A 25,969-nucleotide genomic window follows, 5' to 3' on the forward strand; every position below is an offset into this window, starting at 1 on the left:
TCACCCTGACAGAGTAGTTGTGGATGTTGCTAACATCTGGAAAGTGCTGCAGTTGGGAGCTACCTGCAGCTCACATCCCCTGCCAAGCAGGATGTAAGCCTTACACAGCTCTCTGCCTGTACTGCAGTTACTAGTTCATCTCTTGAGTAGAGACACGTGACTATGAACATCAAAAAGTAATAGTCATGTGTCACTACATTTGTTTGAGTTGCAGCTTATATGAGAATCAGTAGTAGTTGAGCCTGAAGAAATTTATTCTATGATGTTATGAAATTCAGAATGTTTTTAAGAGTATTGACATGTTTTTCTGACCCTAAATGACAGTCAGTCAGGTGCAAATGTATAACATCACATTGTTAAACTTAGAAGTTTGGTATCATAAAAGATAACTGGAAATCGTGTCAAAATAGCATGGTAGTAGCAGAGTCTTTGAGGAAAAAAATAACCTGTGTATTCCTGTGATATTCAACAATACAGCCATGTGAAAAGGATGAAAATAGCAACTGTAATCACTGTGAGAAGCAGTTATGCCATTGAAGCAGAACCAAGCCTGTTGTTGTTGAGAGCCATGTCCATAGTGTGCAAAATGTCACAGCATGCTTGCTAAGACTTCAAAAGATAAAATAAGTTAATAGAAGTTCAACAGGTCATTGCTGGTGCCGCAGTGTAAAAGAGGACTGGTCTTCTCTGCGCTGGCATTGTCCCCATGGTCAGCCACACAGAACATCCTGTGGTGTGGCTGGCTGATGAAATTGCCTGGAGTACCTCATGTTAACACCTAATTAATAGAAGAGGAAAGGCCTAATAACAAAAAGATGTTAAAAATGTTTTAAATCCATGGTTTTTGAGTCTGAGAAGCATACTGCTGAAATCTGATAACACAGCTGATAAGCTGAGTTTATTGGTGGAAAGACAGTTCAATAAATACAGCAATTTCAAAACTTCAGCTATCTACATACATGTATACATGTGTGCCACCTGTAATAGAAATTTTTCATACCTCTCAGATTCCTGAGAATCTGAATCTACCTATAAGCATAAGACTTAGGTTAAGTGATTACAGTGACTGATAGTACTTGGAAATGGAAAACTAATTTGGAAAGTGATTTTTTTGAATGTTAAAAGTGTCTGAGGATGTGGATTTCCGAAGGTTCCCTGTTGAAAATCTTTGGATTGGAAAAAAGAAAGTCTTTAAAGGTTGAGCGCTTTTTCACCTGCTTAGCCATATAAGTGATGGCGCTTCCTCTCCTCTAGAGGTTCTTTGCACTCATTCTAGATGCTGCTTTTTCTGTTGTCTGATGTAGGGACTATCATTAGACATTTATGCCAATACTCTCATGAAGTGAAACCCAAATCATATTTTAGGATTAGTGGATTTGAGGGATTCAGTTTGGGGGACAATGAGTAACTAGGTAGAAGTGTAGCTGTCATATTAGCTACAAGTTTAATACTGATAACACAAACTAAGTCGTTATGGATAATAAATGAAAATCTAATTATGTTGGTGCCTTCATGTAGCTTTCCAGATATAAATAGTAAGCTAAAAGATGATATTCAGAGATGAAATTAAGTATTTAGGTATATATTTGAAATGATCACTATACCACAGATTGTAGAGATATCGCTTGTTTTCTGTTCTACCTCTCATATTGTCATACTGTCTCAATATGAAAGCTCTATATCACTGCCAATTTGAGGTAAGCGTGAAGTAGGAGAAGTATTAAGTACAGTACACAAAATTAAACTACATCAATCATTACTCTGCCATGGGGGTAATAGTCTTCTTCAGATGCAGTTATTTGATCCTACTGAAATAAGTTCATTTTTTCAGTTGCTATAGAAGAAGCATTGTTTGAGGCAGGATCGATCTTTGCAGTGCACAGATCATCTCTGAATCGTGTGTGGTGCAATCCACATACCTAAGGAGCAGATTGGCATCCAGAGAGACCTAGACAGGCTGAAGCAGTGGGCACAGGAGAACCTCATGAGGTTCAGCATGCCCAAATGCAAGGTCTTGCACCTGGGTTGTAGCAATCCCCACTGTCAGTATGAACTGGGAGATATAAGAATGGAGCACAGCCCTGACAGAAAGGACCTGGGGGTACTGGTGAATGGCAAGCTAGACATGAGTCAGCAGTGTACCCTCGAAGCCCAAAAAGCCAAATGTATCCTGGACTGCATCCAAAGCGTGGCCAGCAGGGAGCATCCTGCCCCTCTGCTCTGCACTGCTGAGGCCTGTTGGAGCACATCCAGAGGAGGGCCACAAAAATGATCCTAGGGATGGAACACCTCCCCTGTGAGGACAGGCTGAGTGCTGGGGCTCTACAGACTGGAGAAGAGAGGGCTCTGGGGAGACCTGTGAGCGGCCTCTCAGTATCTGAAGGAGAGAGGGGACTATAAAGAAGGGGACAGACTCTTTAGCAGGGTCTGTTGTGACAGGACAAGGGGAAATGGTTTCAAACTAAAAGAGGGGAGATTTAGACTGAATATTAGGGATTGAGTTATTTTTTAGTCTTTCAGTCTTATAGAAAATTATAAGAACTGGGATTTTTTTTCCATTATCATACAACTTTTGAAAAGATAAGGAAACATAAAGGTGTAAACTTCTTGTTTACCTACATCTATTTAGTTTCATTTTGTCTTCTCTATCCTGAAGGCCATTTTTTTTTTACATATCATAATGCAGGTTGCTTACTCAAACATCTCACCCCTGTTCCTGTGAGACTTGGCAAAAATCCTGTATAGTGTTTTTAATGTATGTATTCACACTTCTAGAAGATCATATTTCCCAGCTATTATGCCCTGATTGTGACATGCAGCTTTTTAGCCATTGGTACATCTATGAAATATGACTTCTTCCTCTAGGTGACGGCAAAAGTACTGCTACTATATGCATTACAGAAAGGCTGAGAAAACATGATGGCTCAACAGTCTTTCCAATACATTTTTTTGCTGAATAGACTGCCTGCATCCTCTCCATACACAGGCAATATTGAATATTTTGATCCCACCCCCCAACCCAGAATGACAGAAATTTTAGGTTTATGCCATTATTTTTCTTACAAGAAAAGCTCTCTCGGACCATTACTTATTGTGTACTTTCTTGAGAACTTACACTGGATGTTGTTCAGAGAGCTTGTGGTTCAGACAGCAACACAAGATAAATTTAGAAGACAGTATTTTGTCTACGCTGTAAGTCATAGGCAAGATAAGGAGAAAACAGATAAAGTGCTCAAAGGAACAGGTTATCAAGGCAGGTTTTAGAGGTTTTGACAGAAGATTTGGGAAGAACAGTGTTCCTCACAAGGTGATGTCTGCCTGCCTGCCTGAGATATGGGTCAGGCGATTGCTTCAGACTAGTCTATGTATTACAGGACCAGTCTAGTTGCAGCTAGAATCTTGATCTGGACTGAGTGCCAGAACTGGCTGGGAGCTCTACTCAGCCCCTGCAAGAAAACATGTATTAATGGAGGGTGTGTGTATGGTCATGTTTATAACAGTAACACATCCAGAAGGCAGCATCTGACAGCCTCTGTACTGATGGAAAGGCTCTGTTGGTGTAGACTATACTAGGTATTGGAGATAGTATTGGATAGCAGTGGTAAGTATTGGAGAAGGCACTTTTTGTACTATCTGAAGTGACAGTGTGATTACAGTAGGATGGGTTTGAGCTCAGAGATCCTGGTGGTAAGATTGAACTTTGTGGATATGTCAAAACAGAGTGGGTATCAACGCAAAGAGAAAAAGACATAAATCTGAGCCACCTAATAAAGAGTAGTGACATCTGAGGTGAAAAATCTGTGGTTAGCTATTAGAAAGCTAATTGGATATGGCCTGAGTGGTATGGCCAAGTGACAGCAAATCTGAGGAGAATCTGCTGGTCAAAGCTTTCCTAGCACTTCTTCAGAAAACAGCAGAGTTAGCAGAATAAGCTTGAGGGAAGAGCATTTGTCTGGTCGAAGTTGCAAAACCATATTTACTATCACGAGACATCCTGAATTCTGTTTAAGCCCTTTGATCATGCAAGTGTAAACACACCAAAGCCACCTTGGACAGTTGTCAGTGTTCAGTTTTGTCCTAAAGTTAAGTGATAAATAATGCAGGACATTACAGGGAACTGTGGCATAGTTTCAGTTTTGTTTTAATAAGCTGCAGCAAGTGGTGCTCAGTGGATACTCTTCCCTTTGCTCTTGTCCTTTGATCTAGTGGTAACAATGGCAAAAGGCCGTCACTTGAAAATCAAAGTATCTGTACTCTGTTAAGTTTTCATCCCGTGGAAAACAGAAGTAAATAGATCGAGAAGAGTAGGAATAAATATTTAATATCTCACAGAGCATGACTTCTCAGTAGGGAAATATATAGTTTTTACACTTTGCCACAGATATGTGGGAATATTTGTCAACTTTGTTATTTCTGCAATTAAAAACTGTTTGAAATCTTGAGAGAATGTTGTGAAGCCCCAGCTCATTGCTCCTTTATCGCTTTCGGTCCAGGGACTTTTTGAGGCCAATAGCTTGAGCAATTAGCACTGGTAACATCGTTCAAAGCTGCTGAATGCTGTCAGTTTGTGACAACAGTTCAGCACTCTGTCCGTATTCGAAGGCTGTTCCTATCCAGCCCGTAGAGGTTTTGTCATAAAGACAGCTCTAGAAGTTTTAAAGTGGTCTCTCAAGGATTTTGGTAGAAGGGAAAGTTGATGCCAAAGCAGAGATTCTTGAAGCAGATAAACAGGGTTTAATCTTATGTGACAGGAAGTCTATTATTAAAATAGAAATCTCTTTAGAAGAATTTCTAGTTCTAAATTAAGCTCAGGGTACGAAATCCCCCTGTATTTTATCACACGGTAATTGTTGCAGGCTTGATCTGTCTGGGCAGTTAATCAAAAGGCTTTTCTGAATATTTTCTGACTCAGAATCTTCCTGAATGAAAAGATTTCCTGATCTAAAAAGTAACAAAAAAATGAACCCCACAGATTTTAATCTAGGAAAGAACTTTAGTCTAGTTTTGCCATAAATATGAGGACTTCGTGCCTTTGTTTTTCTAAAAGCATATGCTATACATAGATGCACATCATGCAAGCAAAAATTCTATGTAGCTGTGGAGCAACACTTAATATGTTAGGCAGACTCTAGAGGAGTTTTTAAAGACAATTGCTTCTCCTTTCAGAGAATCAGGTGCCTTGATAGACATTCTTGTTCCTGATGCTGATATGAAAAGATGCTGTTAGGAAAAAAACTCCTGAATGTCATGCAAATTGTCTTATAAAACAAAGACCTTATTTAAGCTGCTAACTTGTAAGGGATGAAATACAGTTTATTGGGATCTGATTTTATGTGTACAGCATGCTGTAGAATAACTTTGCCTTATTAAATGGAATGTTGATATGGAATTTCTGATATATGCAGAAAAATACCTAAGAGGAAAGCTGCATCTAAGTTTACTTAACAGCAATCATATTCAATCCAGACAATGACAACTTATTACAGCCTTCTTTAGTTGTTGGGTTTTTTTCTTATGATGGAAGATTGTGCTTGTAAGCACTGACATATTGAAAAACCATGTCAACGAAATCTTCTGAATCTATATGAACAGAATGCAAGCTACATGTCTAATATATGCACAACTGAAGACAGAAATAGTTAAATGTCTTCCCTCTAAGTCACTGAATTTTGTCCACCTCCATTGCTTCCTAGGTCTTCCAACCATAGAAGGGTCATTTGAGTATGTGAATTTGCTTCAGGATAAATCAGATAGGTTAATGTAGGCTGCCCAAACAACATAAAGAAACCTAACAAGGGGACTAGGAAGCCTCCTCATGCACTCTGTCACACTTGTAGGGGAGTAACCAACAATTGCTCACTAGCAAACATCTGGGAAGAACTAATATTTTCTGTTAACAAAGCTGTTTGCAAAATGAATGTCTCATCAGGTAACCTTAGTTTTGTGTTCTATTGTATTGCCACTTGTCTCTCTGGATGGCAATACTTGATTTTACATCCATCAAGGGCTTTATGCTCCTGAATTAACAAAAAAGCATCCTACTTTTGATGCACAAACATATGCATTAGTGGCAGAGCTGGCAGCACATCTTGTGGCTCTGCTTGGTACTAAATTTAATCTCTGGAGAGCAAAAATGTAATTTCAATAAATAAATTAAAAATAAATGTTTGTTTTATATCCAGTCCTGTAAGGCTCATCCCTTCTAATATGAGCCTTTCAATGCTGTATGTGCATCTTCAGTGGATCCTACCTTTCCATTATGTTTTTCACTTCTCTTTTTGTTGTAAATGACCAATTATTCTGAGCTATTACAGATGTAAGAAGCAGACAATATTTCTAGAGGCTGTAGTGCTGAGCGTGGTATCCCAACAAATCACACCTGACTGCAGAGATGAGGTGCTATTAATGTTCTGTCAACAGTTGGCATAGATCCCCTGAATGTCATAACAGTCCACAGTTACGTAGTATTCTCTCATATCAATTTTGGATATATTTTTTTTTCTAATCATACCAGAAAGCATTTAGATGTTCTTGTAATTATTTTGGGAAGTATATTACTTTCTGATCCTTTGTACATCCCTGCTGAACAACTGTGTGTTCACATTCAGTGAGTTGTACTCTGAGGAATGAGGACTGTCTCAGTAAACCTAAAAAACCATAGTTCCTTGCCTTCAAAACTTTGATGTTACATACTCATGTGTGCTATCAACTCCATTGCAGAAATACTGGCTATCTCTTCTGATTTGATTATCATGTGGTTGAGTCAGTGTGACACTAAAGGTTAAAGTGTGTTGAAACTTGGTTAAAGAGAGCTTAATGAGATTCTAAGATAGAAAAATTCCTTTCTTTTCATTTTTTAAAAATGTAGCAAATTGAGAATTCCCTTGGGATCAGTAATTATGCTTTCAGTAATTCTCCTTTACTTTCTACATGGTTCTGAGCACATTTTTCATATAGAACAAAAAAGTCATGCCTAGTTGATACATTATTTTTGTTTTACAGCTTTTATATTGACCACTCAAGCATATTCAGCAGTATTCGATTTTATTATTCCTAGATTGTTTCAAGTTGAATTGTTGCTTTCTTTTCTTAACACTTATGCACATTTTTAAAGAGAGAATCAAATTGTTTGCTATCTCTGGATAGCTGTGCTAAATACTTGTTAGTCTTCATCTCCTGTTAGTTACATCAACTGAATTTTAGAAGAAAGTAGATTTCTGTGCTGAGAGGATTCTTTTCTGCTTAGAGGAATTTGACATGGTTCCCTGGGGAGTCATCTATTGTGCACTTTTTCTTCACTAGTGAAATATGCTGCCTATAAGATGCCAAATAACACAAACTGCCAAACATTGCCAGTCCTGTAAAAGTGTAGTAGAGCCATGTCATGTCTCCTCCTGTGACTAAAGTCAGAAAAATCCTACCTCTGAGAGTGTCAGGTGTGCATGTCTCTTAGACACCCCCATGCTCAGGATAATAAATAGTTCTTGTGTGCTTTAAGCCTCATTGTATAAAGGCGATAACTGGCTTTTCTTCCCCCGTTGTCGTAATCCTTACTATATCCATTTTCCTGCACTGACTGATACTGCGTGGCATCATAGTCCTGCCATATGTGCAGGGAAAACAGCCACAGAGCTTTCCCTCAAAGTAGAGCACTGGATTTCCTTGGGCACTGTGATGTGATCACTTACAATGCAATTTTTGTTCCTCAAATTTACTGGGTTTTTTTTTTTCATTGACAAAATTCATTTGCACTGTCTCAGTAGTAGGAGCATATGCGATATTTTTTTCTTTAGATGCTACTTATTTTTAAGATTGCAATAGGAAATAATTTTCAGGGCAGCAGTCATGCAATTAATATGTTCAGCTGCTCTGACTTCTTTCCACTGGATCTGATGTTCATCACTCACCAAATCTTGAAATCAGAGGTGACCTAATTTTGCATCCTCGTTTATTCTTCCCTCAGTGGTATTACAGTACTAATGCAAATAGTCTGTAAGGCATAAATGACAGTGATGAATAATAAACAAAAATAATCAGCTTCTGGAAAAATGGCTTTTCTCTAATGATACACGTTTCCTGTTTTCAGTTTTTTGAAACAAAACACTTTTGAGTACACAGGTTGTGATGCAAAGAATGCAAATCAAGTCCAAGTTTCCATAGGTAAATAAGATTTTTTGAAGAATCTTTATGACATGATGGATTGTCTGAAGGACTCAGATTCTGAGGAGCCCTTTCCTATATGAAAGAATCTATCAGCCAACAGTTGTGTTCCTCCTTAGCAATAGCTTTTATTTTTATTATAGTAAAAAAAATTAAGAAATGTTTTCTAGTTAGTCTGGCAGTGCAGTTTCAAGTTCCTAATAAGAAAAGTGTAGTGAATTTATATTCCATAAGATCCCCGGGGAGTCAGTTGTGTAGGTGTGATACAAATGGGAAAAACAGCTCTCCAGAGAGCAATATGAAGAAAGGAACAAAGAGAAACCTTTCTGCCAGGATGAGGGTTTTGCTGCTGGCTGCGTGGTGGCATTGTTAGAAGGAAGTGCACCTGCTTGAACATTTTCTTCAGCTAGAAGCAGGCGGGTTTGTTGAATGCTCTAATTGCTGGTAGGCATGAAAGGATTGCCTAGAAGATTGCTTCCTAGGCTGTCTTTTGATGTTTCATGTGATTTAGAAGTGAAGGTTTCTTTTCCTTTATCAATCTTGCTAATAGTTGAGAATAAAATGTCTCCTCTCAGCTTTCATTCCAGAAGGTATCATGACACATTCGGTCCGATTAGCAGTAACATGGGCCAAAATTCTCCTTTTATCTTTTGAAAAGATTTGTAAAACACTCGCATAGCCATCACAGACCACATTCATAAAATCCTATTAGGTGCATGTTCAGTTCATTGCAGAGGTCTCTTTGGGCAAGAAAAATGCTTTGCTTTGAACACTGGGATTTTCAAATGCTGTAAAACTGAAGCTAAGAATTTTGGAAGCTTTTTTTTTTTTTTTTTTGTAGGTCATGGATCCCAGATTGCAGTTAACACAGGTGGTTTTGGTTATTTTAGCTATGGTAATTTACAAACATAATTCCAATACAAAATTCAACTTCTGTCTTTTTCAGCAAAGTTTGAATATCAGCAGAGGACTACACTGAGGTTTGGTGTTTTGGAGATCCTCCTTTTACAAATATAAGGCACGGCAAATGCACTATAATTATGGATACACACAGCATGATGTGATGTTTTAATCATTTTGTTTACTGGAATTTGCAATTTGGTAGGGTAACAATAAAACTGTGATAAATTTATTAACAATTTACTTTGTTATTAAGAAATGCCCAGCTGAAAGAAACGATGACACATTTATTTAACTTATGTAAGCTGTCACTAAGACATTTCTCTTGACGAAGTGAAGTATTGCCAAGATACATCAAGCTATTAGTGTCTTCAATAATATGTAGCTTTTCTCAGTAGAACGATATTCTTTGATGTGTTCCATTTAGCTCTCTGGTGTGATAGAGAATTCCATTTCAGATCCACCACTTTCAAAGTTCAGGAGTGAGTAGTGTGTGTCTATTGAGAAGCAATGAATAAGAAAAACATATGCTTGTTTAATGTGAGTCAGAAATATATTAAATATATTGTATACATTTTTTAAAGATAAAGATTGTTCCAGACATCTTGTTATGGCAGTGGCTCTGCCTCACTGGGTGGGCCAGCCCAGCCCCAAGACATGGGGAAGGCATGGTCCACTGCTGACAAATAATATGGCACTATGCTTAATTTGCAAGGAAATTGTATCATTTTTCAAAGATTATAATTTGTAAAGATATTGTTTGCAGAAGGATGCTGCCAAATTCGATGTGTATCAAGGAATGCTTTCTAAAGATAAAATTGTGGAACAGAAAACAGTCTGTCACCTCAACAAAATATTAAAACTCAAATGGGCTCTGTTATAAAAGCTAGTTACATGGTAGCAAACCTGACTGCAAAAAAATTGAAATCATTTCATGGCAGTGAGTTTATTAAGCAATGTATGGAAAGCATGGCAGATATAAACTGTCCTGATTAAAATAAATAAATAAATAAATTGATTTTTCTAAAATCAGTTTGTCTCACCAAACTGTAGCCAGGAGAACTGAAGAAAGAGGAGAATCTATCAAAAAGAAAATAGGGAGAGTTGAGCTGCTAATTTCAAATGTTATGCTTTGGTAATAGTTGAAAATACTGATGCTACAGATATGACTCTCAACTTGACATTTCCATTAGAGGTATTGATAATGAATATAATATCACTGAAGAAATGGCTGCTTTAGTGACTCAACTAAAGATCTGATGTGTATGAAGGAGAAAAAAAAATACATTTAAGCTATTTTCTTTAACCTTTCTTTAACCCCTTTTACATATTGGATATCGCTACTGATGCTGCCCCAGCAGTGCTTTGATGAAATGTCACTGCATCAGACATCAAGAAAATATACATGTAAAAGCTTTAAAAACTGATAATGTCATGCAAATCATAATCAAAGCTGAGAATTTCATGAAATCCAAGGGACTGAATCATCTCCAATTCTAGGAATTTGCTAGAAGTATGGATAATGATTATTAGGTCATCATTTACTTTTCCAAAGGAAGGTGGCTAAATCAGGATAAAATGCTAAAAATGCTTTGAATTGAAATCAAGTCCTTTATGGAATCAAAAGGAAAATTTTCCAGGATGCCAGGATGTGAAGATGAAAAATGACTCACAGATTTCATATTTCTGGTGGATTTGCCCATTTATTTACATGTTAAATATTCATCTTCAAGGTGGAAATCAGCTTATCTATTCTGTGTTTCAAACAGACACAGCATTTGAAATTAAACTTAAATTATGCGAGCTCAGGTGATGGCAAATAATTTCATGCATTATGACACATTGGCTAAACACGGGCCTGTAAACGGTGAGAAATATGCAGCTCTGCTTTCTATTTTAGTAAAGAAATCTTAGAATATGTTCAAGGGTTTTTTTTTTTTTTTTAATCTTTTTTTTGTGTGTGTTTGTCTGACTATTTTTGGTTGACTTAAGTACATTATTTGCAAATTTTCACATGGAATGTATAGAGTTGCAATCAGACATCCACACAAAATAAAACATGACTATGCCTCTATACCAGACTTTCATAATCCCTCTCTTACCAGAGAAAAATATCATAGAATCAACAGGGGTGGAAAATACCTACAAGATAATATAGTCCATAATATAGTCCACTAGTCCATCATATGATGAGCACCTTGAGAACTCAGTAGGAATGGCAGCCACTGCCACTTAATCAGCCTGATGCATTAGTTTCACAGAAACAAGGTCAAACATCCCTCTAGTTATATGGTTTTGTTGCTCTCTGTATTTGATGCTTCAATAAAAATACATAAAAACCATAAAAAATAAGTTTTGTTACTTATATACATTAACTTTATTATATATTTTACATGCAACCCATGGCAATTCCTATTTGCTGGATGTGACAAAGGCAAGCCTAAAGGTTGGACAACCATGTTTTAGGCTTTGTTGTAAATTAAGCATGTAGTTCTTGAGTTGATTGTAAAATCTGGCAGAAATTTGTTCTGTCCTATGAAACTTAGACACTCCTGTGCAATTTTTAGATTTTGATTTACTGAACTGTAAAGTTTTTTTTTTTAAACTTGCGTCTTCTATTTTTTTCATCTGTTTTAGGAATTGAATTTTAAAATGCTGAGACACATCTGTCTTGATCTTTATAATGGCTTCTTGAGTAAATTCACTATAGTGTTAGTAGCCAAAGCCATTAAACTTCTAAATTTGTCATGGTCAGTGTAAACTACCAGTTTCCCAACTTTCTTTTTGAGGACAAAGAATAGGTTTTATCCTGTGGTGTAAGCAGGGAATGTATTTACATGCCTGCAATTATGGCCTCCAATTTTGATTTCACTGTGACACAATAAAGGATATATCTGGAACTTTACTTATGTGGCAAGAGGTCAGTCAATTTTATTTTTATCCATAGAATCAAGCTTTTATCAGATTTCTGTATGAATCACGCACTGTGTTAAGGAGCAATTGCACCAATGTTTTATTTTATGTCTTTATTTTAAAGATCTGATGTGTTCTAATGTCCTAGTATATTTTAATTCCAGACAAAGGTGTTTTTTCTCCCCCCAAACTCCAAATTTAAGGTACATATTTTTGTATGTATGTTAGCATGCATCTGTGTACAGTCTGCAATTCTGATGCTTTCACATTAGCTAAGTAAATACGAATATTCTGTCTTAAGGGTTATATGTAAACTATCTAGAAATAGAGATGACTCATTCATTTTGATGTGGCTGTGGGTTTTGTGGTTGTATACAGGGAGAAAAATGGTGTACTTGGGCATATCCTCCCAGGCAATTTTGCAGACCTTGCTTTGATAGGGACCAGCTTTGCATGGGCAATTTTCTTAGGTTTCTTCTAATTTAGCCTGGTGAAAAATGGGCGTAGAATAACCACAAGTTTTGTGTCGGGAAGACATACAGTTATGTCTGTTTATACTCTTCTTGGTGGGTATTGGTGACATCACTTAAATCTGTCTTGCTATCTCATTTGTGTGTGAAGTGTTCAGAGCTGCAGCAGAAACTGTACTTAAAAAAGGAGGAGGAAATTAAATGTGTGAGATTGAACTGATGCAGTTTGGAGAGTGTGGTTCATGCAGACAAAACCCAGGAAATTCAAAGCTTGGCCTGAGCTCTAGGCCATCAATCAAACTATTGTGGAAGAACAGTGCTGATAATCATAAAAACACACAAAGATGTGAGATATTATAGTGCAAGTCTTAACAAACCTGATTCGTAACTGTATTCTGAATGAATGTTTTTGTACTTAATTTCCTGAGGGAAGTATTAACGGTGGTGAACTGGGGAGGAACATTTTTCTGTGGAAGCTCAAGTAATTGATGGGGAAGCTTTCAAAGCAAAAATCCTAACCCCATAGATTTGTCTACCAGCAAAAGCTTAGTGGTGTAATTGCACAGGGTATTCTGCAATGTCTTATTCTTTCACTCATGCTTGTAAAGAAACAAACAACCAATTACTTTTTAAAGGAAATGTTATAAAAGCAGTTTCTTCAGTGAGGTACAGATTCATTTCTGTTGTTTTTAGTAGTCACAGGGACTAAAAACTTAGATGCTGAAGTCCTACTACATATGTGTGCCCAAGTCCCAGTGTGACTAATTGCCGGTTTAAAGGAAGATAGTTTACAAACTAATCATGTTCTGCATGAGAAACATAGTATAATTCCTTATGAAACTCTGAAAGAACATGATTAAGATTAAATTTAATGAACTCAGTTACTCGGTATTTGAAAGTAAGCTGGATTCTGAATTGAATTGGTATTTCCTTGAAGTGGGTTGTCTGATATGTGAATTGATTTGAGGGTTAAGCAAGCTACAGGGGATGATGTTATTGAATACAAAGATGATGAAAAAAGTCGTCAAAGCAAGGATGTAATTTCAGGAAACTTTTTACTATCACCAGTCATTTTTACATACATTTTAGGGGTAGTGTTCAGTATTTCCTTTGTAACGCTTTTCTATATCTATTCCATTCTAAGCATAACACTGTTCAATTAAACAGTTGAAATACATAGAGAAGGTTGCAATTGACAGATCAGTTAAGAAATAAAACTTCAGGCTCCAACCTTGATATAGCTGCTGTCTCATTCTGAACCAGTCTGAAGGAACTGTCTGGATCTTGTGACCCAAGGTGATGTGAAGGAGACTTGTCTCTCTTTTGTAACGCAGAAAGGTTTGGGATTCCTGATATGTTTTTGTTTAATAGTGTTACATAATATGCCATGTAGTTAGGGAATTAGGTTGTATCAGCTTAGCTCTCTGTGTGAGCTGCTCCAAATAGAATGAAGGAGGTGGTAATTATAATAATGCAGGGGGGAAAAAAAAGAAAATTAATAAATATTCATTGTGTATGTGAAATTTATTTTTCTGCTAATCTACTATTTTTATCTGGCCTACTTTCTAAATAGTTTTATTTTTTATTTTTTTTCCTGATAGTCTGTTTTTGTTGTTTTTTTTCCCTTTCGTTTCACTGTCTGCATAGGACTGGCTCCTCACGTCTGTAATCTCCTAATAGAAACTGTGGCTCTGTACTTGGACGTGGATGATAAAAGCAGCACCAAGACAGAAAATGCATTGCTGCTGTCCTTGCTTGACATTTTGCACTGCATGCTGATGTACACAACAAACATTGTGCGCCAGACTTTACAGGTATGGAGTTCATTTCCTGGGGGTGATAACCATCTTAAACATTTTTACAGATACCTTCTTGTTATGCTATTGATGAGTTTGCCACTACTCTCATTTCATTAACTTTTTCAGTTTGGTGGAAAGAGCAGAGCATGCATTTTCAGCTGCTTGCCCTTATGTTTGTATTTGCCTGGCTAGAAAATTCATTTTAGCCCTACTGTGCTGGAGACACAGATCTTAGCTGCATGATCTGTTTTTATACTCCACAAACAACTTAATGCAGCATTTTCTCAGTGATAGTTCAAAGTCTTTTCCTTCAGTTCATGTTTAAAGAAAAAAATTACTCCATAAAAAAAACAACAGTTTATTTCCATTATAAATGATATTATTGTGCTTGAAGGTGACCTCTGTCTGTGCACTGACATGCTTACATTGCTAGTCTTTTAACTTTCTGTTTGAACCACTGAGAAACACAGCATTAATAAGGCTTCTTCTCCCAGTGAAGTCTTCCTCTTCCTTAAAAATGGAGCACAAAAAGATAGTAATCAAGGAAACGGTATGTAACACTTTTAACAACAGAACAGGAATAAGAATTTGTCCTATGATGCTAAACTGGCAGTGTTAGCTTTGTTTTTAAGTGATCCACCAAATTGCTGCAGTTAGTCAGCTGGAAGCAACTACTGTATTTGGGCTATAAACAATAATTTCCACATTCATTTCCCACTAAAGAACAGAGAATGCTCTTACATCCAGTATATCTGGAGGACAGAGTTTCAGAAGATGGCATCCAGGTTGTATTGTATATCAGAGCTAGGCTTTCTTATACTTGTTTTGTTGGGTTTTTTTGTTTGTTTGTTTTTTGTTTTGTTTGTTTGTTTGTTTTTAAGGAAATTTAAGGTGTGAAGGAGGTACTGAAAACTGAACTTTTTTTTCCTTCATAGATTTATATGATCAACTGTGATCAAACAGATATTTCTCTGAGAATTCTTTTTTTTCTTAATATACTTCAGATCTGATGGTACAGTACCCTGGCTTTTTCAAGTCCTCTAGCAGCACGCCTCTGTAATGGGTTTCACATCTAAGAATCACTTTGCAAATCAAATTTTGTAAGCTAATTGCTGATTGTCGTATTGTTAGCAGCACTCTTTGTAATCATAGAGAGCCAAGCTCTGTACTTGTGCTCTGCGCAAGTGTTGAGACCAATTATACCAGAGGGCATATGAGGAGAGAGGATCTTGTACATGGTTTGGTAATGTTAGTGAAGCTCACTATTTTTATTTAGATACATTAATTCTAACTTAAATCTATGCATTCAATGTCACATCTGATTGTAACTTTACATGAATACATCAGTTAATAGATGAACCTTCAGCTTCAGTTTTGTACAAGTTCAGTCATAGTCTAGTTTGCTTTGGAAGACTTGATTCTCCATTGATCAGAGGCAGCTGGCATTGTGAAGTATAGCTCTGCCCTGTACCCCTGTGAAACTGTGAGGTGATACTACTTTTCTTGACGTAGTTGTCTCACCAGCAATCATCACAGGGCTCCTGTGGGTTCTACAGCTACTTTGGTACATGTACCCTGTTGAATGATGGTAGTTAGTTGCTAACTGCTATTTGCCATGCATTTCCTTGTCTGTGTGTCACTTCACACATCATGGTAGTGGTAACAAATGTTCTTTTGACTATTTTCAGTGGGATCTTCTGCATAAGATACCTGCTCGAACAGTGCTAGGGAATCAAGTTTTCTCATAATACCATTACTGAGGCCTTAAGTTGACTTTTGCAGATGATGCCACTGTCCACTTGAATCTTTATTTTTGATTTTTTTTATATGTAAAGTGATGGCTTTATCCAACAGGGTAGGCAAAATGTGGGAGTGCACTTCCTTCCCATTTCAGTACTTTGTGCTGAGTGCTACTGATAACTATATCATTCAAGAGTTGTCCTCTGTGGTCCAACTGTTTGTGTTATAATAGAAATAGTATTGAGATTTTGATTGATTTGGATATGTTTTGGAGCAGTTTTGTCATATTGTGATCCACAGTCACTGGATTTGAGAAGTTAACTTGCTATTTAGTGACAATGTAGGTTTAAGTGTGGTGTAGCGTACATCCTTTATATACATAATTCCTCTAGCAAATTTTATTCTCAAAGACACTAAGTATATCCCATGTGAAGCAGTCAAATTTCCCAGAAGTAGGATGTCTTACTTCTGATTCAAACACTGCACAGAAAAAGCTGTAAATTTGCTGAAGTGAAGACAGCCTACTTTGCTTTTTTGGTTACTGTTAACTAAAACACTCAGATTTTTATTTCTTCTGTGCACTATGTCTTTTTGCCCTTCTTGGACTTTTGCAACATGGTGAGTCTCAGTGAGGGACATACCAATGTGTCTTATTACTGAAAAGTGGCACTTCGGAGCTCCTTTATTTCTGAACTCTTCCTGGAAGAAAGGCATTATGTGTTCAACTCATCAAAATAAACAGTGCAGCTTCAGCAGTAATGTCTCCTGTCTCTGGGGACCTGCTCTTGTGCTCACTTAACCAAACAAGAATCCTTGGTTATTATACCTGGGTGATGGCTTAAGGATTACACTTTAAATGAAACACAATACAAAATGAATTTTAAATGTGTCCTCTAGATAAAATGTTTAAGTTTTCCTCTAGCAGCAAGGCTCTGCAGGGTCACAATCCAAAGCTGCTGCAAGATGATGAAGTTAAATGAAAAACCTTGCAAGCAGACCTTTCTGGTACCCTGGGGCACAGATGGGTCATACTAGCACTGCCTGGACTGGCAGCGTGTTTCAGTGTAGGGGAAGACAATGAAAAAGAATTCCAAGCAGTTACGGGTCTTATCACACTTTCAGATTTTATTATTCCCATTTCAAAAATAATTTAAAGTATTCCTCTGTTGTGAATGTTTCAGGATACAAGGCAAGTCGGAAGGGCAAAGGTGGATATTGCTGTTGAGAATTGTAACCTTGTAATTAGCTTGATTTTCTTGTTTTGAGTTGCGCTTAAAATTATTCCTAATGGGAGAAAAAAATATATTAAGATAGGCCTGTTGAAATAGAGTGCAAATACATAAAACATTTATGGCCTTAGAAGTATCTTTCACAGATACTGTTCATATCATTTTGCTGAGTAAATGTCACGTAGGTTGGTATATTCAGCCTGTGTACAACAGGCATGACAGCATGAGTCGCTTTTACTTTGCACTTGTTGTTGCAGACTCAGGGAGTATATAGGTTTTCTTCAAACTTTTGTACAAACTCTGACCACCTAATGAACCTAATTTGTTTCTCATAACTGAGCAGTCACTGAGGCTGTTTTGTTCTTTTTTTCCTCATCTTATTAAGGCACAGAAATCTGGCGCAGGAGGGGACACGCAGGCTGCTGAAGACCTTCTGCTTATCAATAAACCCCTGACGGACCTAATTAGCCTGCTTATTCAACTGGTGAGAATTTGCTTGTTTTGAAGCCTATTTGAATGTCACTGAAGTTGGAATTACTCAACTGAATTCAATATCTTAGAGCTCTGTTTGACAGGTTTTGGCTGTTTTTAAGCTTCTGCCTAACATGAGACAAGGACTCCTATAATTTGTGCAGGATTTACAGGTCACAGTGACTTAACAGGTTACAAGGGACATCCACCCAAACCTAGAACTGGGGCAGGCTCCAGATTCTTAGGTGTGATAAATATGTTAGGCAAAATTTAGCCCCAAAGAGGGGACTAATGGTAACTGCATGGAGAAAGGACAGTATTCAAAAACTGAAAGCAACTACTACTACCAGTAGAGCAGATAGTAAAATTAAAAATAGTTTGCACTGAGTGGTCACTTTTAATATTATTCTCTTGGGTTTGAGCCTCCTTTTTTGAAGTGTTTAGTTTGATTCTAACTTGATCCTGAATGATTTAGGAGTGGGAATAGTCCCTAGTGACCCATACTCATCTTTTAAGTCTGTCTGTTTAAAGTCCATTTTTTCAGGCTTTGCTAGACATCAGAGTCCTGCACTGAAAAATCTGTGTTCCTGATGCATCCCACCAGCTCAGACTCCATCATACTGTGCCACAGATTTGTTTTGGCTGTGTGTGAGATAATTCAGAGCAGAGGATTGCTTCTTGAGTTGAACAGGGCTTATAGGAAGCTAGTATCCTACCTCTGCCTTTTACTGAACATAAAGCAAGGAAAATGGTATGTAAGAATTTCCTGGTGGCGTATCACATTATCATTTCTGCATCATTTTTCTTAGAGGTGTTTCAGATTCATTTTGTACTCTTCCATCCTCGGTCTTCTTGGAATTGTTCCTTGACACCTAAGTACAGGGACAAGGCACAGTTATATCGTGAAACAAATATCTGTAGCACTTTTCATGCCTTTAGCACTATCCATCCTCTAATCTGGGGAAAGTGTGGTACCTTTTTATATTAACTTTTGTGTTATGAAGAATTTATTTTAATCAAAAGACTTTTTGGAAACTGAAACAGAGTTACTGAATTTCAGCTGCGTAGTATTTAATTTGTATCACTTCTTTTAATTTACTTTCTATTAATTTTTAATCACCATGTATGATAAATAATAAGATATGAAGGTATGCTAATGCTCCTTTAAAATGAAGTTAGACATAAATTTAAATTACATCAACTCCCTGAAGAACAGAAAATTAGAGGCCGGGCTTTACTCAGCCTGTACCACCTGGAAATCTTTCTTTTTTTCTTTTGTAAGTTTGTAATTAAAGGATAGGATAATTGTATTCTAGCATGTACGATTAGAGTCTGACTTGCCCTCACATTTCAGAAGCATGGCTGCAAATTATAACTAGGTTTTGCTTTGTTCTTTATTTCCACATATTCCGGTATGTTGAAAATGCTTATGTAAAATATGCTTGTTTTAACATAAGGTAAATAGAAAAAAAGAACTGGTGCTTCTTCATTTATTTGGCATTATGTTCTGTTAGAGATATTGTAAAAGTGAGGGACTTTCTCCTGTGTGTGTGTGTTGTTCTTTATGTACATGTGCTTTCTTGGGTTTATGAAGAATACCGCCTTTGGTAAATGCTAACTCCTTATTCTTCTGCACACAGTTACCCCTTTATGACATACTGGTACTCAGTGCTTACAGTACCTTAACCATTCCCATATCCAGCCTAATTGTGGACAGCTTCTTGTGTATTGCTGCCAGAACAATCAACTGGAGGCAGCACTGAAATGAAGTCTCGTGGATCTCGCAAGATGCGTAAGGTCCCTGCCCCACCAACAGTCCTACCTAAGCTTAAGTTCTGTGGCACTACCAATTGTAGTGCTCTGTAGTGAGCTGTGAGGAACTTCGTGAACTTTTATTTTGTTTTGAGGCATTTCGTTCTTTGTGAACTTCATTCTCTGGAGATAAAGTATGTCTTTAATTCTGAAATAACCATCACTTCATTTTTTTTTCCTCTAGTTTACTATTTCTACACTTCTTACCATATTTATAGTTTCTTATGTCACCTTGAATAATTGCTTCCCCTCGTTGATATGTATATCCCTCAAGTAGATGATTGTTCCATGCCCCATTGATTTGGCTATTTATTTATTTATTTTGTTGAAGTTCTATTTATCTCTCTTAGTAATCCCTCAAAAATCAATAGTTAGGCTTGAAAATGTCAAAAACTTGGAATCAATTTTTCCTTTCTGTAATTACGATTTAGCCTATCACATAGGGCATAGCAAAGCAAGTGAAGGAAACCTAGATTGCATGTAAATGAAAGTTCAGTTTTGTTAATAACATGAAAGAAGAAATAATTACAAATTCTGTCATGCAGAAAACACTACAGATATGGAGAATTCAATATTTAATCCCATGATCAGTCTGCCATTAATTGATCAATAAGAGGAAAATAAATTGAGCATTTAGTCTTCTGCTTAGCAGCTTCATGTTTAATAGTTAATTAAAGTTAGCTTTTTTGTCTAATGTTTCTCCACTTGAACATAAATCTGATTTTATTATTATACTGAAACTTGCAGCAATTATGGAATACATAAAGTATCTTCTACTATTTTTGTATAATGGTTATTCTGAAAATTAATTGCTTGCTGATGTTTCAAATCACTGCAGTGGATTTTCAGAAGCTTTTTCAAACTTTATAATTAAAAAAAGAACAAACTTTTATATCTGAATGTTCATTAGCTAACCTGATCAGCAAAGCAGATGAATTACATGATGTTCTCCTTCATCACCTGGGCTTCCATAACTCTTAGCATACTGCAACATTTGTGCTGCTAGATCAGAGGGCTCAAATTATAAATGTTATCTTCCTGTAAACTGAATGAGTTTTTCAGCCGGCTGGAATGGCTGTATTACCTTGCCAGTACCTATAAACTGGAGTTTTGTTTCTCTATAAATTTAGATCCTAGATGTAGGCCCTTCAATTTCTGAGCCTGTCGGACTGCTGAGAGAGAACTTTTCATGTCTTCTGGTAATACTCTTCTGCATTATAGCATAACTAGTAAAATTTTTAATTGGTTATTGTTTTCAGGATGTCTGGGTTTTACAATTGAATGATAAGCTAATCATGTGCAAACATAAAGAGGACAAATACAGAACTTTGGTGTACATGGATGCATGAGATGATCTTTTTCTAGGTCCATTATTTTTCAACATTCCCCTGGCTCTAAGACTGTGTCTTGACTTCAGTTTCAGAGAATGTGAAAGGTATTTGCTAATGAATAATGAAAATAACTGCAGAGTGATAATCTTACAGACGTGCAGAATTTTATTTTGCATTTCTTAGGAATACAGACAGTTCTGTTGTCAGAGTGGGAAGACATAACTTTATCTTCTGTGATGTGTAACGAATTCATAGAATCATCAAATCTTTTGAGTTGTAAGGGATCCTAGTCCAAATCCCCTACAATGAACGGGAACATCTACAGTGAGATCAGGGTGCTCAGAGCTCTGCCAGTCTGACCTTGGGTGATGGGGCTTCCTCCGCCTTCCCAGGCAACCTGCTCTACCACCTTACCACCCTTATTGTAAAAAACTTTTTCCTTATTTCCAGTCTAAACTTCCTGTCTTTTATTTTGAAACCATTTATCCTTGTCCTGTCACAACATACCCTGCTAAAGAGTCTGTTCCCTTATTTCTTATTGCCCCCTCTCTCCTTTCAGCTGCTCTCAGGTCTCCCCAAAGCCTTCTCTTTGCCAGACAGAATGGCCCCAGCTCTCTCAGCCTGTCCTCATAGGAGAGGTGTTCCATCCCTTGGATCGTTTTTGTGGCCCTCCTCTGAATGTGCTCCAACAGGTCAATGTGTCTCCTGCACTGAGGGCTCTACATCTGGATGCAGTACTCCAGGTGAGGCCTCACCAGTGCAGAGCAGAGGGGCAGGATCACCTCCCTCACCCTGCTGGCCATGCTTCCTTGGATGTAGCCCAGGATACAGTTGGCTTTCTAGGCTGTAAGGACAGATTGCTGGCTCATGTCCAGCTTGCCATCCACCAGTACCCCCAGATCCTTTTCAACAGAAAGTTAGCATTGTGCACAAAGTTGCTGAGGGTGCACTTGATCTCAGTGTCAGTGTGATTGATGAAGATATTAAAGAGCACTGGTCCCAGATCTGAGCCCTGAAGAACACCACTTGTCACTGATCTCCATCTGGACATTGAGCCATTGGCCACCATTCTCTGGGTGTGATCTTACAACCGGTCCATCAAGCTGCCCAACTATCAAATCCATATCTTTCCAATTTGGAGAGAAGGATATTACAGGGGGACATATTTAAGGCCTTACTGAAGTACAGGTAGATGATATCAGTGGCTCTTCCTTTGTCCAAATATAGTTACACCATCCTAAAATGGGACAAGGTTGGTCAGGCAGGACCCACCCTTGGTGAAACCGTCTGGTTATCCCATATCACCTCACTGTGATATTGCTGTGATTGTATTTGAAATATCTCTGAAATGTATTTGAAGAATTCTCTTCCACAAAGTTGTTTTAACAAAGCAATCAAAACAACAGAGGAAATAAGAATATATTGTTATAAGCATAGAATAAGGAATTAAGAATAGGAATTTAGTTTCTCAGCAGTTAAGACTCGATTAACATGAACTGAAAATACAGTGTTGTAAAAAATATTTTCCCTGAGGTATAAAGACAAAAATTTTGCCCCAAGCCAAAATATATTGCTTTAATTTTAAACTCTGCATATTTATTATTAAGAATAGCATAGTGCAGGTAGCAGATTTAATAGTGGTGTTTCGGTTTTGCATTTTGTTTGATGATTGTGGAATCATCTCTGTAGTTCCCCAGTGGTGATTCCTGTACCACACTTTCTGTAATCGCATTAATGATTTAACGAATATCTATCTCTTATTGTAATAAACTCTCTTTGTGTTTAACCTCATTAATGCACTGAAATAGTGTCCCCTCTGGGTAATCCAGACAGTTTCATCGTAACTCTAAAATTAGATGCTGTTACAACTCGTAAGAGTGTGAAAACTGCTGCTTCAGCCAAAATGATCACACTCTTCCTGTAATGGATGGCAGTTCATAAACACACTGCAACTGGACATAAAATGAAGGTGTTTTTGACAACAAACTACAAAACTGTAGATGTATAATAATAAGAAGCCTGCTTTTCTGCCCATTAACCTTTAAGATACATAGAGCAGGTTCCATTTAGAAATGAAGTAGAATTTTATTTCATGAGCCTGTTAATGGAAGGTTATATGTTGGCCATAAAAATTAAGTAATACAAAATCCTCATTGCACAAAACTCTTGTCTTGAGGCATTATTTTAAAATTTTGAACTGAAAAAAAAAAATATATATATATCTACAGTTCTGAGTAGTAGAATGGCAAAAATGATGACTTTAGTCATTCTTCAATTTATTTTAAGATGCTGAATGGTTTTTCAGGATGCCTGCTAGCCCAGAATTTTGAAGAGTAATAGTATTTCTACCCTGCTGAATCCATAATACCCTCTAAGATAAAGAAAAAAGACAGAAATGCAAGCCAACTGGAGTTCATTCTTTTAATTATGAACTATTAGGGTGCAGATCTTTTCTCAAAGAGTTAGAACTCCAGTTTCTTAGGCATTTCTCCTCCCCTCAGAGAATAAAGACTTAAGTAGATGCTGCCACAAAAACTGGAAATGTGTTAGACTTGAAATGTGCTTCCTCATATCAAATTGAATTGTGATTAGAAAAATGAGAGCATTATTCCAGCCTATTAAGAGATATACCAACCATCTATATTCTTTTGTCTAACATTGTTATTCTGGCTTTTCTGTTCTATTAGGCATAAGATACTATTTGCTTGAAAGGTGAATTTTCATTCCTTGCTTTTGTTTCATGCCAGCAATTTTCTTCAGATCCTCTGCTCTTTATTACCCTTAATGAAAGAGCTAATACAGACTGGCAGCCAGTGTTATGTTTCAGAGTACCAGCTTATGACACGACATCTGAATCGCTACCTGTTAGTGGTGAAATAGTATGATAGAAGTTATGAGCACGTGTGCATAAGCATTTTTTTCTGTATAAATACATTGCTGAGGAAGGATTCAACTCCCTCCTTAATTTTTGATGGGTTAGACTGTAGGCTAATGCTTCACGGTCACTAAAGGGTACATCCTGTCTTTTCTGATCCCAGCTTGTTGTCTTTTTCTTTCAAAACCTTTGCTGTTAATGTTTTGCCCCACAGTTTTCCAGGATGACAGCTACTTGCTCCCAAAACTATAGGTAACACTGAAGCTCAAAGGGTCTCTTGTGAAGCAGAAGAGCCTGAAATACAACAGAGGATGAAGGATGTTATTAGCATTTGTGACTGAATAGCATGATGCCACAGCTGGCAAACTGTGAACCCTGGAGTGATGCCGGTGGCTGGGTTTGGAGGATGGTTGCTGACAGCTTGATAACTTGTAAAGAGCATGAGTGTCTGATGCCAAGACATACTGGAAGGATATTTTTAGGGTCTTCCTTTCTCTTGTTTCCTTTTGTGTGAAAAAGGCCAGCAACAACAATAGGATAAGGTTGAGCTTGCTGGGAAGAGGCAAACAAAACCATTTTGTATTTCTTCATGCAAGGTTCTGTAAGGGGCAGTCCTCTGCAAAGACTGACACCTTTCTTTTCCTCAATTTGTTGTTCACTGAATATCTCAGACAAAAGTCCTTGGGAATAATCTCACTTCCAAGTATAGCTACTGAGATTATGGATTGCATGTGGAGTTTTGTGCTTATGGAGATCAGGAAGATAGCCTACACTGCAGCACCAGGGCAAATAAGTAATCTGTGCATATCTTCACTGTTTTTGATTTAAAAACTGTTATTATTGTTTTTAATTATTCAACAAACCACCCTTAAAAGTTGAATATTTAGTGTACTGTGATTTCAGGAAGTTATTAGTTTATCCGATAACCAGCTTTTAGTTAGACAGTGCCCTTTTGAAAATGGATACATGAAAACAGTGTAGTTTTCCTTTAACTCATATAGTCAAATTTTGATTCAGTGGAGAAAGTAACAGTAAACTCAAAGCCCTCAGTGAGATCAGCAGAATTCTTTTTGGCTTGATAAGGTCTGAAGATATAAACAGAGCTGTAAAGCTTGTTATTGTTTGTAGTTTAACCCCCTTTTTAGCCTTCCTATTTATGTTAGTGATGTTATTATATAGTTATGGATATTGAAAAAGAACCAATCAAATATGTATCACCTAGACAGAAATGAAGAGAAAACATACAGCAAAGATGTGAAAGCAGTAGCTGCTGTGGTCCTGTCACTTGCATAGCACTAGGTCAAATAGAATGTGATATGTCTTGGGGCTATGTATTCAGAGCTTACATCTCAGTTCAGTCTATTTTAAACAGCCAGTTCTGTGAAGCTAATGGAAAGCAGATTTGAATTTGCATGCAAGTCCCTGGGGATCTGCTGCTTGGGTATTTAAGGAATATTCATTTGATGATATGTTTCCAGATTATTTAAAGTAACTGCATGGGTTTCCCTTAAAATTTAAAAACTGGGGAGGTTCATGTTTCAGGTTAAATAAGTAATCATTACTGAAATAGTTTGGAGATATTATATAAATGGTTGGGCAGATTGTTTCCTTTTAATTGTTGGTAAGTGTAGGCTTAACTGTACTGCAGTATAGCTTCTTTGTGATTAGATCATATTTTTGGAATTAAGAAACTGAGTAATAAAATGATTTCAAACTTCAATACCTTATTGGTAAAAAAAAAAAAGACAACAGTGGTATGTTTTGTTCTGTTTACAGATGGTAAGGCCAGAAAAGGCTACTGTAATCATTTGCTGTACTTCCGTTTATAACACAAGACACAGAACTTTTCTATGTTAATTCTTAACTATAGCAGGGGTTCTTAAAAACAACTATTATTTAAAAAGAAAAAGACTATTGTGATACAAAGATTGTAAAGGAGAATCTGTCTCAGTTCTGTGGAAGGTGTTTCAGTGGCTAATTGCCGTTATTAAAGAAAGAAGGAAAAAAAAGGAAAATCAAATTATAATTTTCCTTCTAATCTGAATTGCTACAGATACAGTTTTAGGCCATCATCTCCTACCAGTCCTTTTCCATGCATAGAAATTAACCTATCCTCCACCTCCTTTTCCTCACATGGAGGAAAAGAACAGAGTCATAATGCCCTTCAACTCTACCTTTGATAGAGTAATTTCAGTCTTAAGCTGTTAGGTTTTCAAATTCATTGTACCATCCTTTTAACTGTTTCCAAGAAATTTTTTTCACTGTCTTT

The 25,969-nt window shown here is 37.0% G+C and overlaps 1 protein-coding gene across 1 annotated transcript in view; it reads left to right on the forward strand.

The window, feature by feature from the left end:
- ULK4 (unc-51 like kinase 4) overlaps positions 1–25,969 on the forward strand; it is a 196,019-nt gene that overhangs the window by 118,304 nt on the left and 51,746 nt on the right. Inside the window, exons 33-34 of the mRNA XM_065752754.1 lie at positions 14,091–14,257; positions 17,597–17,695. Coding sequence (XP_065608826.1) covers positions 14,091–14,257; positions 17,597–17,695 — 266 coding nt within the window. The remainder of the gene's footprint in view (positions 1–14,090; positions 14,258–17,596; positions 17,696–25,969) is intronic.

Source organism: Cyrtonyx montezumae, unplaced genomic scaffold (assembly GCF_038088225.1).
Source record: "Cyrtonyx montezumae isolate F1298 unplaced genomic scaffold, pur_monq_1.0 scaffold_8, whole genome shotgun sequence".
Classification (NCBI taxonomy): Eukaryota; Metazoa; Chordata; class Aves; order Galliformes; family Odontophoridae; genus Cyrtonyx; species Cyrtonyx montezumae.